Consider the following 14,706-nt stretch of genomic DNA (forward strand, 5'->3'; position numbering starts at 1 on the left):
TATATAGAGTATCAAAACAACAAAAAAAAAGGAATGTGGAAAGTACTGTTGTATACACATAAACAATGGCAGGTTGAGCAAATAGGGAATCAGAATTCAGACCAGATGATACAGCAGGCTTCCATTAGGAATGGTCTTGAGGAAGAGAAAGACAATTGGCAAATATAGATAGAGGTAGGAAGAGATTTTTCTAGACATTATGAGGAAACTTTTGAGCACACTAAAGCATCTTAAGAATTCAGAGGCACTTCCAAGCCAATTATGATCTATTTTCATACCTATTCTTCTCTTATTTTTAGATATAGATTTCTTATTTTTAAAAATTACTTAAACATCATAGTGTACAAGGTTGTTCATAATAGTTGTTTTATTCTCACACTTACAATGTTGATCATGATTGAGTTTCAGTCAAATAGAATACAACACCCTTCACCAATGCACATTTCCCATCACTTATATCCTGAATTTCCCTCCCTCCCTTCTCTCTGCTTGCCTCTGTGGCAGACATTTTGTCTCTCTCTCCTTCTCCTTCTCCCTCTCCTGCTGGAGGTACTTTACTGGTTTTATCCATATACATAACTACGTGAATAAGCCTATGGACAGTAAAGCTTGATCCTTTAAATTAGAAAAGAAAAATGTTTTTCAAAGACAGATATGAATTTAGAAAAATTAAATGACTTGTGAAAATGCAAAATAAAAGGAAAATAAATCAAAATGCTTCCCATTTGCATAATTCTTTATATATAATGTACATTACTTTCGCATATATTTTTTCCTGTGTTATTTTTCCAAAGAACAGCAAGAGGGTACTCAGAGTCTTTTGTTTATTTGTTCTTTATGCCAGACCTGGTGGTGACACAGGGCTAATTCTCAGCTTTGCACTAAGAGATCCCGCCTGTTGAGGCAAGGAGTACCAAACAAGGTGCCAGGGATCAAACCTAGGTCAGCTGTGTACAAGACAAGTGCCCTATCTGGTGTACTATCTCTTTGACCTCTCATTATAATCTTTTTAAAATATATTACATTACTATTAGGAGATGCCAAGGGTCACTCAGATGTTACTAACTCTAAGATGGGTATCAGCTGTCTTGTTACACTTCATCCTGCATAGGAAGGCTCTGGAATAAAAGGGAATCCTCTATATTTGCCACCGTCCACAAGCACAGAGCAGCTAAGGTTGACTGTGTCTTTACTATGTGTATCATACTGTACATGCACATGCAGTTCCCTCACTGCACTACACAAAGGAAGTAGTGGCTAGATCATTAACCTCATAGTCAGCAGTGGTCATAAGTTCCAAACTCTAGAAACCATATTTTTCCTTTTCCTTCTGGATAGCCCACATATAAGCTGACTTCTACTCAGCACAGAACATGTTCCTTGAGGAACATCTATGAACTGAATAGTATTCCTCTACCTGTATCCCTTTCCTCTCTGCCATTCAGATCTATTTCCTAAAGTCACATTCCTCCTCCAGTCTGCCTCTGAGCTGTTTCCCCTGGGTTCCACGTGTGGCTATAAGAAACAAAATGTGTATTGGGCATCGGTTAATTTTACTCAATAAAATGGTTTTATTCTCATTTAAACCCAATCAAATGCAACTTTAGTAAGTTTCTAAAAAAAATAAATACTCCAATAATAGCACCCTCTCAAAATAAATTTGCATAACCTGATATCTCTACCCAATACTTAAGTATATAAGCACATATTTATTCTCAATTTCTGAGAGGTCCCTTCAGTCTTATAGAAGAATTCTGTCCAACCTGTTAATCATGTGTAATGTTCAACTGCAGAAGTCAAAATTCACTTTGAAGATCCTCAGGAAAAAATAACTTTTAAACATACAGAAAGAAAATAAAACCTTCTCTCCTCAATGTAAATTATTAAGTGGCACTTGCACTTAAACCCTGGGACATTCTGAAGGGATGTTTGAACTTTGTGTAGAGGTGCCAGTAAGTTAAAACCCTGGCACAGCAACCAGATGAGTCATCAACAGAGAAAATCATCAGACTCAAGTCCCTACCTAACCCAAGTCATTTTCCGAACTTCCTCAGGAGCAAAAATAAAACCCAAATCCTAAGTGAGATTCATCATATCCCGGTGAGCAGCTCAATGATGGCTCTCGAGGACCTGTACATCCCTAAGAGCTGTGGAGTGAGGCCACCCACAGGGCAGCACACTTGGCATCATACTGGGTGCATCAAAACCCAGAGCCAACTGCTGGGATCCCTCACTGGGGCCACAATCCCGAGTGATCTCTCTCAGGTCATGTATAATCACTACTTTGATTTTTACATTTGCAAAAGAGAACAAAAGAACTATTACATGCAAAGTGAGGCCCAGCACACAGGGGGTGTTTGGGCCATCTTCTCTACTTCCTGCTGGCCTTGAGAAGTTGGGATTAATTATACAGTTAGGCAGCTTCATTTTGTTTGCTTCTACTTTTTTTCTCCTTGGCAATACTCTCGGGCCCTGGAGTCAAGGGGCTAGTTGGACCAGAAGTGCAGGATTGACAGTCTTGCTCTTACAGTAATTTACAGGCACCTATGCTTAGGCCTGGAAGTGCTGGGGGCCAGGCACATAGGAAAAGATTTCTATCGAGCTACCTCCTAAGTCCATGGGCAGCCTAGAACATGAATGAAACAGATCTGAAAATGGAATGGTAGTGACAGCTACATAAAAATAGTACATTTCACCTCACTGAGTGAGCTAAACACCTACTTGGATTAAAAGGTGAGTTCTGTGTTACATAAATTTTTTCCAGATAATAAGACTGGAATGAAACTCTTGCATTAACTGAACTGCCTCTTGTTAACAATATGGAAACGAAGGCTCAGAGACATAGAACTTCAGGTGAAATTCACACAGAGAACTTCTGAAAGTGCCAAAGAGAGAAATCAATTTCCAAATTATCAGATAAATGTTACGCCTCCATACCACAAAGCTCCATAGTACTAAGGAATATAAACATCAACACTACACAAATTAGAAGGTGGGCTGAAATCTCATTTTAAGGATACTATTTAAGTAGTTTTAAAAAAGTGTTAATAATGAGGGCCCTGGGTTTTATAGGTAGATATATAATATTATCTACACATGATAGGTATTGCATATGTATGTGATTTAATTCTGTATTTTAAGAAGAGTGGGGGGTGATTGTCTGAAAAGTCAAAATATAACATGCTCTTTTGAAAGAAAAAAAAATGATCAAACAACATCCAAGTTTCAACATCTTGAAAATTGAGAAAGTAGGGAAAAAAGTAAAACCAAAAAAGGGTAGTACATTTCTAGGTGCTTTCTTACTTAAAAGGACAATGTAGAGTAAGGTCCATCATTGAACAGTATTATGAAAAGGGACCAAAATGCCTTGAAATTTAAATTTCAGCATATATTTAAGTAAGAAGAAATAGAGGACGCTTTGCAATTCACGATCACCTGATCATACTGTAAAGTATTTATAGGTGGAGAGTACAGCATTCCACAATATTGGTGTGAATGCAAAAGATAAGGAATGGTTTCCACGTGCTACTTGACATGTCCTCTATTGGTCATTTTCCTCAAAAGCAGGGATACAAGAACTAAGTATGAGAGTGGATGCCAGAACACACCCTTCCTTAGGTGAGACTCAGATTTCACATGCTTCCTTTTTTGTTTGGGGATTTTTGTTGTTGCTGTTGTCATTTGGGGCCTCCTCAGTACTGTCAGGAATCACCATGTTTCCTTTTTGGTGTTTGTTTGGGATTTAGGGTTTATTTTGTGAAAGGATTGTGTTTTTAGTTTTGGGGGATTCCCCAGAAGTGTTAGAGGTCACCACAGCTACACACAGTGATGCCGGATATCAAATCAGGGACCTGAAGCTAGCCAAGCATGTAGGGATAAATAAATAAACCCTATCTATTATCTCTCAGCCCTCCCCATATCCCTCACAAACTTCTTAACGTTCGTGCACTTCAACACAACCAATGCTTTCTCTTTTGCTGAACCTGTCTGTTCTTGTGTCAGAGGAAAAACTGATATTCAAGGGCAAGTCTGACAACAGGCTCATAAGCACCTCTATATTCTATCTTTTTTTTTTTTTTTTTTTTTGGTTTTTTGGGCCACACCTGTTTGATGCTCAGGGGTTACTCCTGGCTAAGTGCTCAGAAATTGCCCCTGGCTTGGGGGGACCATATGGGACGCCAGGGGATCAAACTGCAGTCCTGATCCTTGGCTAGCGCTTGCCAGGCAGACACCTTACCTCTAGCGCCACCTCACCGGCCCTATTACCTCTATATTCTAATATTTATGACTACAGTAAAGGACCCAGAACTATAGTTAAGCAGTAGTTGGCCTGGCATAAATTTCAATTCCACTATTTACTACTATTACCTGCTGGGTGGTCTTAACCTGTGCCCCTACTCTGTTATCTCATCAATTAAAACTGGGAAAATAAGAGTACCTACCTCTCTTAGGGTCAAGGCGAAGAATAAATGAAAAACTGTACAGAAAATAAGTATGGCATGGTTGTCTTCAGAGGAAGGGATGATGGAGGGTGATATTCAAAAAGCAGGTAAACAGGAACAAACAAGATGAGCAGAGCCAGCAAGATAGTTGAAGATAGCTAGTGTACATGCTTTGCATGTGGAAGGCTCAAGTTTGATCTCCAATACTACATGGTCCCCTGAGTACTACCATAAATGGACCCCCCTCAAGTAACAAGTGAAGAGTACACCCTGAACATTGCTGAGTATGGTACAAAGTCAAAACAAACAGAAAATATATATATAAACATATAAAACAAGGGTACAGATTAGAATCTTTATGGCAATTTAAGGAATGGCACTTTTGAGTGGACACATATAGAAGAAGAATGAAAGGTTCCTTGGAACCCGATAAAAGGCCTCTGTCATGAGAGGCTCAGCAGCCATAAATGTTGCAGGCAATGTAGAGACATCATGAACACTATGAGCAGAAGTTTCTCTACTTCCCAATGGACAATAACAACACAATGTAGAAAAAAAAAAAGTTTGGATAGAGGAGACCAATAGTAGAAACACAAAGTGGGTTAAAACATGGCTGGGATCCCAGGCATTAAAAAAGGGAAGAAAACATTAGAAACAGAAATAATTCTGAGATGGAAGATGCTGCCATACTGTTAAAGCAAAGCTTTGGACAAGTGTCAAACTACTACTTGCTGAAATAGGGAGAACTGATAGAAATAATTTGTAGCCACACACAGCCTACCTATAAAGCTAACTTAATCCAACAGCCAGGATGTAAACAACACTCCAAATTCCCTATAAGCTTTCCAGCCATTCTTGAGGAAACAGGGCTGTGTTCAGCATGTATGCATTAGTATGAACTCATTGGGGGAAATTTTCAAAAATAGAGAAGTCAGTGGGCACAAGGTCTATTCTTACCCTTTATACTTTTGTAGTCACATTTCACATATTTCACAAACATTTCTAAGTTCGGTTTCCAAATGTGCGCTAAATTTTATACAATTTAAAACCCTCTGAAAATCTGGGCTTGAAAACTATGCCTCGTTTGAGGGAATGTGCATTTAATTATGATGTCCCTGGGAGCTGTGAATCTCTAGGAAATCGTCCAAAGATCTTAATTTGATTCAAGTAATAAATATTCAAAAAAGGGTGAGGTAAGTAGAACGCCTGAGAAAGCCTGGAAGTGAACAATATGGGGCAAATTTCTGCTGTTTAAATAAAGACCTACAGGCTAAGAATTAGCAGTAATGACTACCTTCTCATCACATACAGACTTTTCTGTTTAGTTTATTTGCAGACTTAAACAAGAAACTTATATCAAGAGAAAATGAGACAATACAGGTGATGCTGATCTTCATACCACTTTCCAGGAGGCACTGACCCAATTGCAGACACCCAATCAAAGGAGAGAAACAGGATTGTGCTGTTCACGAGGAGCTATCTTCATACTTACCTAAAATGTTTTCATGCCTCAGCATCACAGTGTTGTAAAGTTCTGTTTCCCTGAACCATGACTTCTCATCTCGAGATGAGAAGATCTTCACAGCAACATTCTCCCCTTGCCAGCTGCCCCTCCACACCTCACCATACCGGCCTTTCCCTGTGGAAATCAACATAGAGGTGACTACTCATACACATTGACTAATCTAAAAATTGTGTTCAGGAACACAAGTTACCACCATCTTTCCACTGTAAAGAGTCAAAATTAAGGGGGAAACCAGACCCTCCCATCCACCCTGTAAGGATAAAGATACCCACTTCGGTATTTGTTTACATTAGTTGCTAATTTAAAATTTTACCCTTATTAAGAAAGATTACCCTTTCTTAAGAAAGATAAAAACCCATCTGATTTCTGAAAGCACAGGAGTAAAACTTAGACAACTGAACAAGTTATTAGATTTCAGTATACCAAAAACCAAAACAACAACAAAAAGTACATGTACCTAAACTAAATAGCAGTATTTAGTTCATAAATACTGGATCCTCCATACTAGGTGAACATATGCATTTCTCTGAGTCCAATTTGTGAACTTACATATGTATTGAGATATTTCACAAAGCAGCCCATAAAGAAGGAGATGTGTGTTCAATAGGACTTACACAAAAACCATACAAACAACAAAATCACCCTTTTGGGAGGAATATAGGTGAACAAGCACCCACTGCCAGGTCCCACAAGAGACTGAACAGTGCAAGAACTATTTCAAAGGGAACATTACAAAGTCTTTACCAATGAATCCCAGATAGTCACGGGTGTCTGCTGGTTAGTTCATGCAATGCCACAAAGGGGCTACATGGGAAAAGTCACTTGGAAATGACATTTTAAGACTGCTGATTCAAATTGTGTTCTGGTCTGCTTGGGTACATACCCCCTTCTATTGCAACAACACCACTGCCAGCTTGTCAACTGCATGCCCCTTCTTCCATTATTCGCTTTAATTATAGGAAGGGGTGATCAGGGAAGTTGGGAAGAGGAGGTAATTACCACCAGACTATGGGGATCAACATGGGTATAATTAAGGGTAAAGACATATGAGGCACCTAGATAACAATGCAGCAGGAGCTACAACTTGCTGGGCAGCAGGCTTTCTGTCAAGGCAAGTGGCTGCTGGGAATCATGGATTGTAATAAGCAGCTGCGAGTACCATCTGCATCTATAGGAACACAGCTTTTTGCTTAAAAAAAAACTAAGCCACTGAGAACCCAAACACAGAGCAATGAGGCATGTCTGAGCAGGTGACTCACCTGAAGTATAATCAAAGCTGCTCAATCTAAATCCTATTTCAATAAACAAAGTCCCTATTTTTTAAATCATATGACAAATCCTAAAGAATGTCAAGTGTGGTCAGCAAGTGGTCATTATGGGCACTGCCGGATCATAAAAATACTCTATAGTGCAGGGTTCATTTTCATATTAATTGCTCAATATGTGTAGCCCTAAACAAACATTAATGCTAAGATAAATAGAATACTGCTATCTACAAAATCAGTAGGTTGAAGTATTCTAATCTTTTCTTGCCTTTGGCAACATTATCTCTTGATTTATTGTCCTCACAGTCTCTTTAGGAAAGGTGAGAAATAGTCCAGGAAATATCCCAGAAACTGCTGATATTACTACAAACTTGTCAAATAATGTCTTTATTTAGAATTTTAAAATAAACCACTTTAATGGTTTTTAAAGCTTTTTGTATTTTCTTTTTTTTTTTTTTTTTTTTTTTGGTTTTTGGGCCACACCCGGTAACGCTCAGGGGTTACTCCTGGCTATGTGCTCAGAAGTTGCTCCTGGCTTGGGGGACCATATGGGACACCGGGGGATCGAACCGCGGTCCATCCAAGGCTAGCGCAGGCAAGGCAGGCACCTTACCTCCAGCGCCACCGCCCGGCCCTGCTTTTTGTATTTTCAAATACTTCCTACAAATGTGACCTTTTGCAAGAAAGTCCCTCAAAAAGGAAGCAAAACTGCCCCCCAATGTCCTGGCTATGGAAGCCCAGACACAGGAGATCCCAAAGGTATCTGAAATTTCAGGGCTTGCTGATCATCTGGAAGTGAAAGATCTAACTCAACTTCCTACCGTGGTAAACGTAGAATAATTTACTATCAAAGCAAATTATCATACTTTTATTCAGGACTGTACCACATGAATATAAAAAAAAAAAACTATTTGAAAAGTACTACTTTAACTGAAGGTCCTACTTTTATTTATGTCCTCTGCAGTAAGCAAAGAAAAAAAAATGCTACAAGTGAACTAACATTATTTGAAAAATGGGCTGAAAATGTCTATACAATAGCATGTATTTTTTTTAATTTTTGCTTATGAAATAATAATAGCTTTTCACTAATAGCATTTTATAAGTGAAGTATCTCTTTTGCTTTGAAGACCAATGGGATGAATGGGACGAATCTCTGATGACTGGAGGTCTAGAGCTGCATTGTGAATGGTGCACAGTGAATGGTAAATTCAGAAAGGTGAGAGAAACAAGGCATTCCATATGGTCCCTCCAGGGCTACCAGTTCTAATTCCTGAATACAGAGCCAGAAGTAATCCCTGAGCAATGACAGATCTGGCCCCAAACAAAAGAAATGAACAAAAATTGGAAGAGAGGATGGGGCTTAGCCACACCAGGCATGCTCACTCCTGCCAGTATTCAGGAAATCATTTGTGGTGCTAGGAACTAAAGTGGGGTCAGTTGTATACATGGCAAGTGCCTTAACCCCTATGCATTTCTATAATCCAAATAAAAAAATACCAATTACATATGTAATATAGATAGCTATATATATTATATATACAAAACTATATCTATCTGTATATATATATATGCCATCTTCCTAGAGAGCAATCCAGCAATCTATGAAATCAATCACTAAAATAAAAAAAAAAAAAAGCACCTCTAGATGGATAGCACCTCCCAGTTTTGGGGGATTTTGTTGTTGTTTTTTTTCTTTTTTTCCCTAGAGAACCACATAATTTGAATCATCTAGTTTTGCCTCATGAATTGAGAGGGGGAGAAAATGGAGGGTGCCAGGACCAAACAGTCATATGAACATTGAGTAGAAATAAAAAAATGATCAGACTCAAACATCAAACCCAAGTCAACAACAACAGAATAGATAGCCAATCTACAACAAGCTATACACAAGAGGAAAGTTACACTAGTAGTCTGGTGGGCAAATGATGAAGATATGGGATGCATGCTGGGAACAAGGGTGAAGGGAGGACAGTACTGGTGGTGGGAATGGCCCTGATTCATTGTCACTAAGTTGTCATTAAGGCTCATTGTCATGCACCTTAAATATTACTGTGAAAGATTCATAATTCACTTTGGTCACAATCAAAATTATTTAAAGCATATCACAAACTTTGGTCCAGACACCCCAATTCCCAGCAAATTATTTCCAGCAGTTAAAACAATGTACAAAAACTTTTTCAAGTTATAGTTTTAAAACTATGATTCAATAGACAGCTAAACAATACTTTAAAAAACAATATTAACTTTTAAATTTTTAGTGACTCATGAGTTTAATGTGAGTTTAAAAGTAAAATTATACATATGTTATGATTATACCTCTATATATAAGTATGTTCTATGGAGAAATATGGCTCGTCTTTAAATAAAGCACTTAAAAACAGGTTTGGTGAAATTTGTTACATTACTCATAGGAAGGGGAAAACTGAGAGGAATTACAGAATCATAATAAACAAGTGTGTTCTCTAAAAAACTACTTCAGATCGTGAAATATTTTTATATCAGGAGTAAACTTATCAATTCATTTTTCAAGCATTCCCATCATTACTTTCAACTGAAAGCTTTTGACTAGGCTTTTCTTTTTTGTCTTGTTTTGTTTGGGGGCTACACCCAGTGGTGCTCAGGGGTTATTCCTGGCTTTGTATTAAGAAATCACTCACAGCAGGCTTGGAAGGCCATATGGGATGACTGGGACTGAACCTGTGCAGCTGCATGGAAAGTAAATGCCCTACCCACTGTGCTATTGCTGTCCCTTGACTAGTCTTTTCCATACAAAACTAGTAGTAAGATTCTAGTAACTAGAACTTTAGCAAGGCCAGGTGCTCTAATGTAAGACACAGAGAACAGATAAAAGTATGCCACATGGCTATCCTACATCTCCTAAAGTTCCATAAGAATTCTGTGGTGTTTATCGGGTTCTTTAGTTTGATTTTTTTTATATATTTTTTTATGTTTTTCTTCCTTTTCCCTTCTCTTAAATTGATATTTATAGCCTCTAGAAGGACTCCTCCCGTTTCTTGCTTGTTTGATTTTTGCCCTCCCCTTTTTCTTTCTTTTTTCTTCCCTCCAAACAGAACCACATAAATTGAACCATCGTGTTCTGCCTCACAAATTGAGGGGGGAATAATGGAGGGTACCAAAACCAAACAGGTATATGAACATTGAGTAGAATAAAAAAACGATCAGACTTAAACACCAAATCCAAAGCCAACTACAACGAATCGAAACCCAATCTACAACAAGCTACACACAAAGGGGACCACTTATACTAGCAGCAACCCCCCTGGAGGTGTGAGGCGGGGGATATGGAATGCATGCTAGGAACAGGGGTGGAGGGAGGACAACATTGGTGGTGGGACTGCCCCTGATTCAATGTCACTATGTACCTAAAATACTACTGTGAATGATTTGTAATCCATTTTGGTCAAAATAAAAATTATTTAATTAAAAAAAAAAAGAATTCACAAAGAAGAGGCTGATTATCCAAGTTACACCCCACTTCAAAAACCACAGTAAGCAATGAGTCTCAAATCACTGGTGAAGAAAGAAAAAAACAGATTTACCGACACACTCCAACAGGGTAATCTGACGTGCCACTGTTCTTTGTACCAGAAAAGGAAGACCAGAACCACTTCCTGATGTACATGAATGATCCAATAAATCCTACAGTGTAAAATAAGAAGAAAATCTATTAAGAACCTGCTTCCAAAGGCTAGTAACTTGCTTTAAACATAGTTGTTTGCCACATCCCTCTATCATGACATACTCTCTTTTCCTCTCTCAAGATTACAGAAGCTATTTAAATAGTAATTTACACAAGATATTCCTATCATTGCCCATGGTAACTAGTTAAGCTTGCAGTTCTGAAGATTCTGACTAATCTATTTAAAAATTCTTACTTAGCTAAAACTTTGCCTCACATGTTCATGCTATTAACTGAACTCATTTAGTCTTGAGACTTGAAATAAATTTCCAAGTGCATATCTAACAAAAAAGTGGATTTCTCTACCTTTTATTTAATGGATTGGCCTTATATTATCCTCTTTTCTTAGTCCTGCGGTATCACAATCTATTAGGGGCAAAAGAGAACTAAAAAAGCATTTCTAACACCAACATGCACAATTATATGTATGAATACACATATGTACATATGTATAAATGTACACTTGGTCAGAGGAAGGAAAAAAGTTATTTCCCTGTCTGCAACAAATGTTTTAAATGTTAACAGTTGCTGTAGTTGGGTCTAAAAGTAGTACATGAGCTACAAAGACTACTAAGGCAAAAGAGAATTTCAGGGCAGGATTAATTGTGGAACTACCAGGTATTGGTTTTTATGGGGGGGGGGCTTATTTTTGGGTCACACCCAGTGACACTCAGGGGTTATTCCTGGCTCTGTGCTCAGAAATTGCTCCTGGCTTGGGGGACCATGTGGGATACCGGGGGATCAAACACGCACAAGGCAAATGCCCTACTGCTACACCACCACTCCGGCCCCAGAACTACCAGGTACTTTTAAGCTTGTTTTCTAGAACAAGATTGAATGCAAGATGGAATGATCAAGAATCATGGCATGAAAAGCTATTGAATCACATTAGAAAGTTCTTTCTCATCTTGATTATCTCTCATTTCATCAGATTATGTCACGAATAGAGCCTCAATTTGGCTGTGTCTGTATCCAGTACTTGTCTAAGATGCTCTTCTTTTCTTTCAGAGAAGCATCAGATCCAGTATAGTATCCCTTGAAAATTTTTCAACTTTTCCCTTTGGCACTTTCCATGGTAAACATTCTTCTCTCACTTAAAGTTAAAGGTTTTTACTTTAAAATGAGCACTTATATATTTCCCCATACAAGAAAGTGTCACTTTATCATGTGCACAAGAGTAATTTACAATGTCTAAATATAATGATGGGTCCTAATCCTCAGCTACACTTAGGTTCATTCAAACACTAACAAAATGAACTGCACCCAAATTAGACTGATATAAATTTTAAGTATAAAGTACACACCAGGTTTTTTAAGCTTAGTTTACGGCAAAGCAAAGCAAACTATTTTGCTAATAGTTTATGATTATATATTTAAACACTATATATTTTAATAGGTTAAAAATATTTCTAAAATTAATATCACCTAGATTTGGTGTTTTGTTTGCTTTACTTTCTTAGCTGTCTACTACAAAAATCTAAACTCCCCATGAGGTGCACTGGCTTAACCTAATAACTGCACTCCACCAGGGGGCAGCACCAGAGCATGAAAAATTGAACAGCTGCTTTTTTGGATGTCAAGTTTTAAAGCCTTTAATTACAGGGTGTTGAAAATGTCTAGAAAAGAAATTGATTTCTAATATTAAGTAAAAGGCGCTTTTATTTAAAAGGCACTTTTGTTGCTAAAATTAGAATTACAGAATACCATAAGCTCTAAGCCCAAATTATAGGCAACCCTTCTCCATACACCTTTTCCTTAAACCGCCAAGAAAAAAAACTAGCAAATCCCTCCCCCATTCAACATAACCGTTTTTCTAAAATGAATGCTCTCTCTTAAGAGAGACAACACAGTATAAGCTGTATAAACTTCCTTGGGGGGTAAGCCACTGGTGGTCTGAGTGCACGTCACAGTCACCAGGTAGTTATTGACGCAGGTTAGCACTGGCGCTTAAAATAAGAAAGCATCTTCAGTTACCAATGTTCTGCTTGGGATTCTCTGGGGTCACAAACTCACTGCTAAAGTGCTGTCTCCAACATTTGTGGTGATGAGTCCTTCAATGGTCCCGTACTCCACATCTCTGGGATTGAGGCGTTCCTGGTTGCGCCTTTTAAATTTTCGGAGAGCGACTCCTAGTAGACAAGCTAGAAGACACACAGCGAAGACTACAGACAAAATGATGAGGCCAACCTCCAAGTGGAAATTCTGGGTGCCAGGAAAAGATTTCCCTGGAGAACGGGGAGAAAAGGATAATTGACTGTAAGGATCACTCTTAATTCTTTAAGATAACCAATACTCATATGTACTCAAATGTCTCAAAGTCACAAAGTGTTTTAAAATCAAAATACATCCTAACAACTGGCTGATGTCACTGTCATTTTAATCATTTCTTCACTTAGAAACAAGTGAAGTTCGAAAATAAATATATTTTTTATGGACAACCAACAGTATTCATGCATGTGTATATGAAAGTGCTATTAAAATACAAAGTATTTTACAACCTCTGATATTACTTATATTGTCATAAATTTTAACTATACAAATTTTTTTTCACCAAGCCCTCACAGATAGATATTACATGCTGTACTTTCTACCTAAGAAAATCCCATCCAAGCTAAAGCCCAACTGGGTACTTATTGCAAAGTTCTAATTGATCTTGTCACATGAATTCTGTTCCTTCTTTTGTTTCTTCTTGTCCACATGTCCACATATTCAGTGTTCATCAACATACTGGAAACATTCATTCCATGATTTGCTCCTTTGCTCTCTCATTTAGACAATGTTATTTTTCAAACATTTGTGCATATACTTAATATTAATGCTATTTTTCCTCCTGCTAATCAGTTAAATCAAGTTAAGATCCTTTTGTGAAAGATTCCCAAATAAGCATTTCTAAATTTCAGGCACTTTATCACACTAGGTTTCCAACTTGTTCTTTCCCACAAATGCCTTATACTTTGCCATGCAAGGATACCCTTTCAGCTATCCAATAAACCTTTGTAAATCTTTTATCTTCTTTGTGCAGCCTTTAAATTCTAATAAAAATAATGATTTAGCATGTAAATAATGATTTAGCATAGCACATATCATTTGCACAAAGGGTAAAATTAATGACATAACAAAATAAAAAGTTAAATATTGTACGTCCCTAATTAAATTATGATTGTTTAAGTAAATAAAATAAATTTTCAACAACAACTCAGAATCTAAAAGTGCTCTGTAAATATCTTTTTATATAATGGATATATATTCCGAGAATGCAAACGTTTCTTCAATTTAACATAAATTTGAATAAAGCTATCAATGCCATGCAAGGAGTTAAATACATGAGCTTTTTTTTTTTTATTAAACTCTTAACTTATTAAAACTCTTAATTTATTATACAATTATCTCTACTGATCAGAATATAATCTTCTGTATATGCCTTAAGAGCTTCAACATCACTTCAAAAACTGCTGAAACTTGACTTCATGGTCAGTATTTTTGTTTGTTTTCATTTTTTTCTCTCCCTTGCTGGCTTGACAGTGGATATTTCTAGTCATCTCTTTGTTCCGTTTTTGTTTTTTTTTTTTTGAGTTATTACTTAACTTTTGTGATTGCAAAATTAATTGTAATTGTGCTTACTAGAAATAGAAGGCCAGAGAGATAGTACAAGGATAAGGCACTTGCCTTGCAAAAAAACTGCCACAGTTTGATCTCTGGCACCTTAAGATTCCACAGGATGATTCCTGGCACGGCTGAGCTCAAATAGTGCTGCAACTTGGCACTCACCTTGAA

General features: G+C 37.5%; 1 protein-coding gene across 3 annotated transcripts in view; it reads right to left on the bottom strand.

The window, feature by feature from the left end:
• Positions 1–14,706, bottom strand: part of ACVR1 (activin A receptor type 1) — a 146,091-nt gene that overhangs the window by 21,962 nt on the left and 109,423 nt on the right. For all 3 annotated transcript variants that reach the window (XM_049773122.1, XM_049773120.1, XM_049773121.1), the window contains 3 exons: positions 12,946–13,157; positions 10,793–10,892; positions 5,935–6,081 (listed from right to left, as the gene is read on the bottom strand). In XM_049773122.1, the coding sequence (XP_049629079.1) occupies positions 5,935–6,081; positions 10,793–10,892; positions 12,946–13,157 (459 nt within the window). The remainder of the gene's footprint in view (positions 1–5,934; positions 6,082–10,792; positions 10,893–12,945; positions 13,158–14,706) is intronic.

Source organism: Suncus etruscus, chromosome 5 (assembly GCF_024139225.1).
Source record: "Suncus etruscus isolate mSunEtr1 chromosome 5, mSunEtr1.pri.cur, whole genome shotgun sequence".
NCBI lineage: Eukaryota > Metazoa > Chordata > Mammalia > Eulipotyphla > Soricidae > Suncus > Suncus etruscus.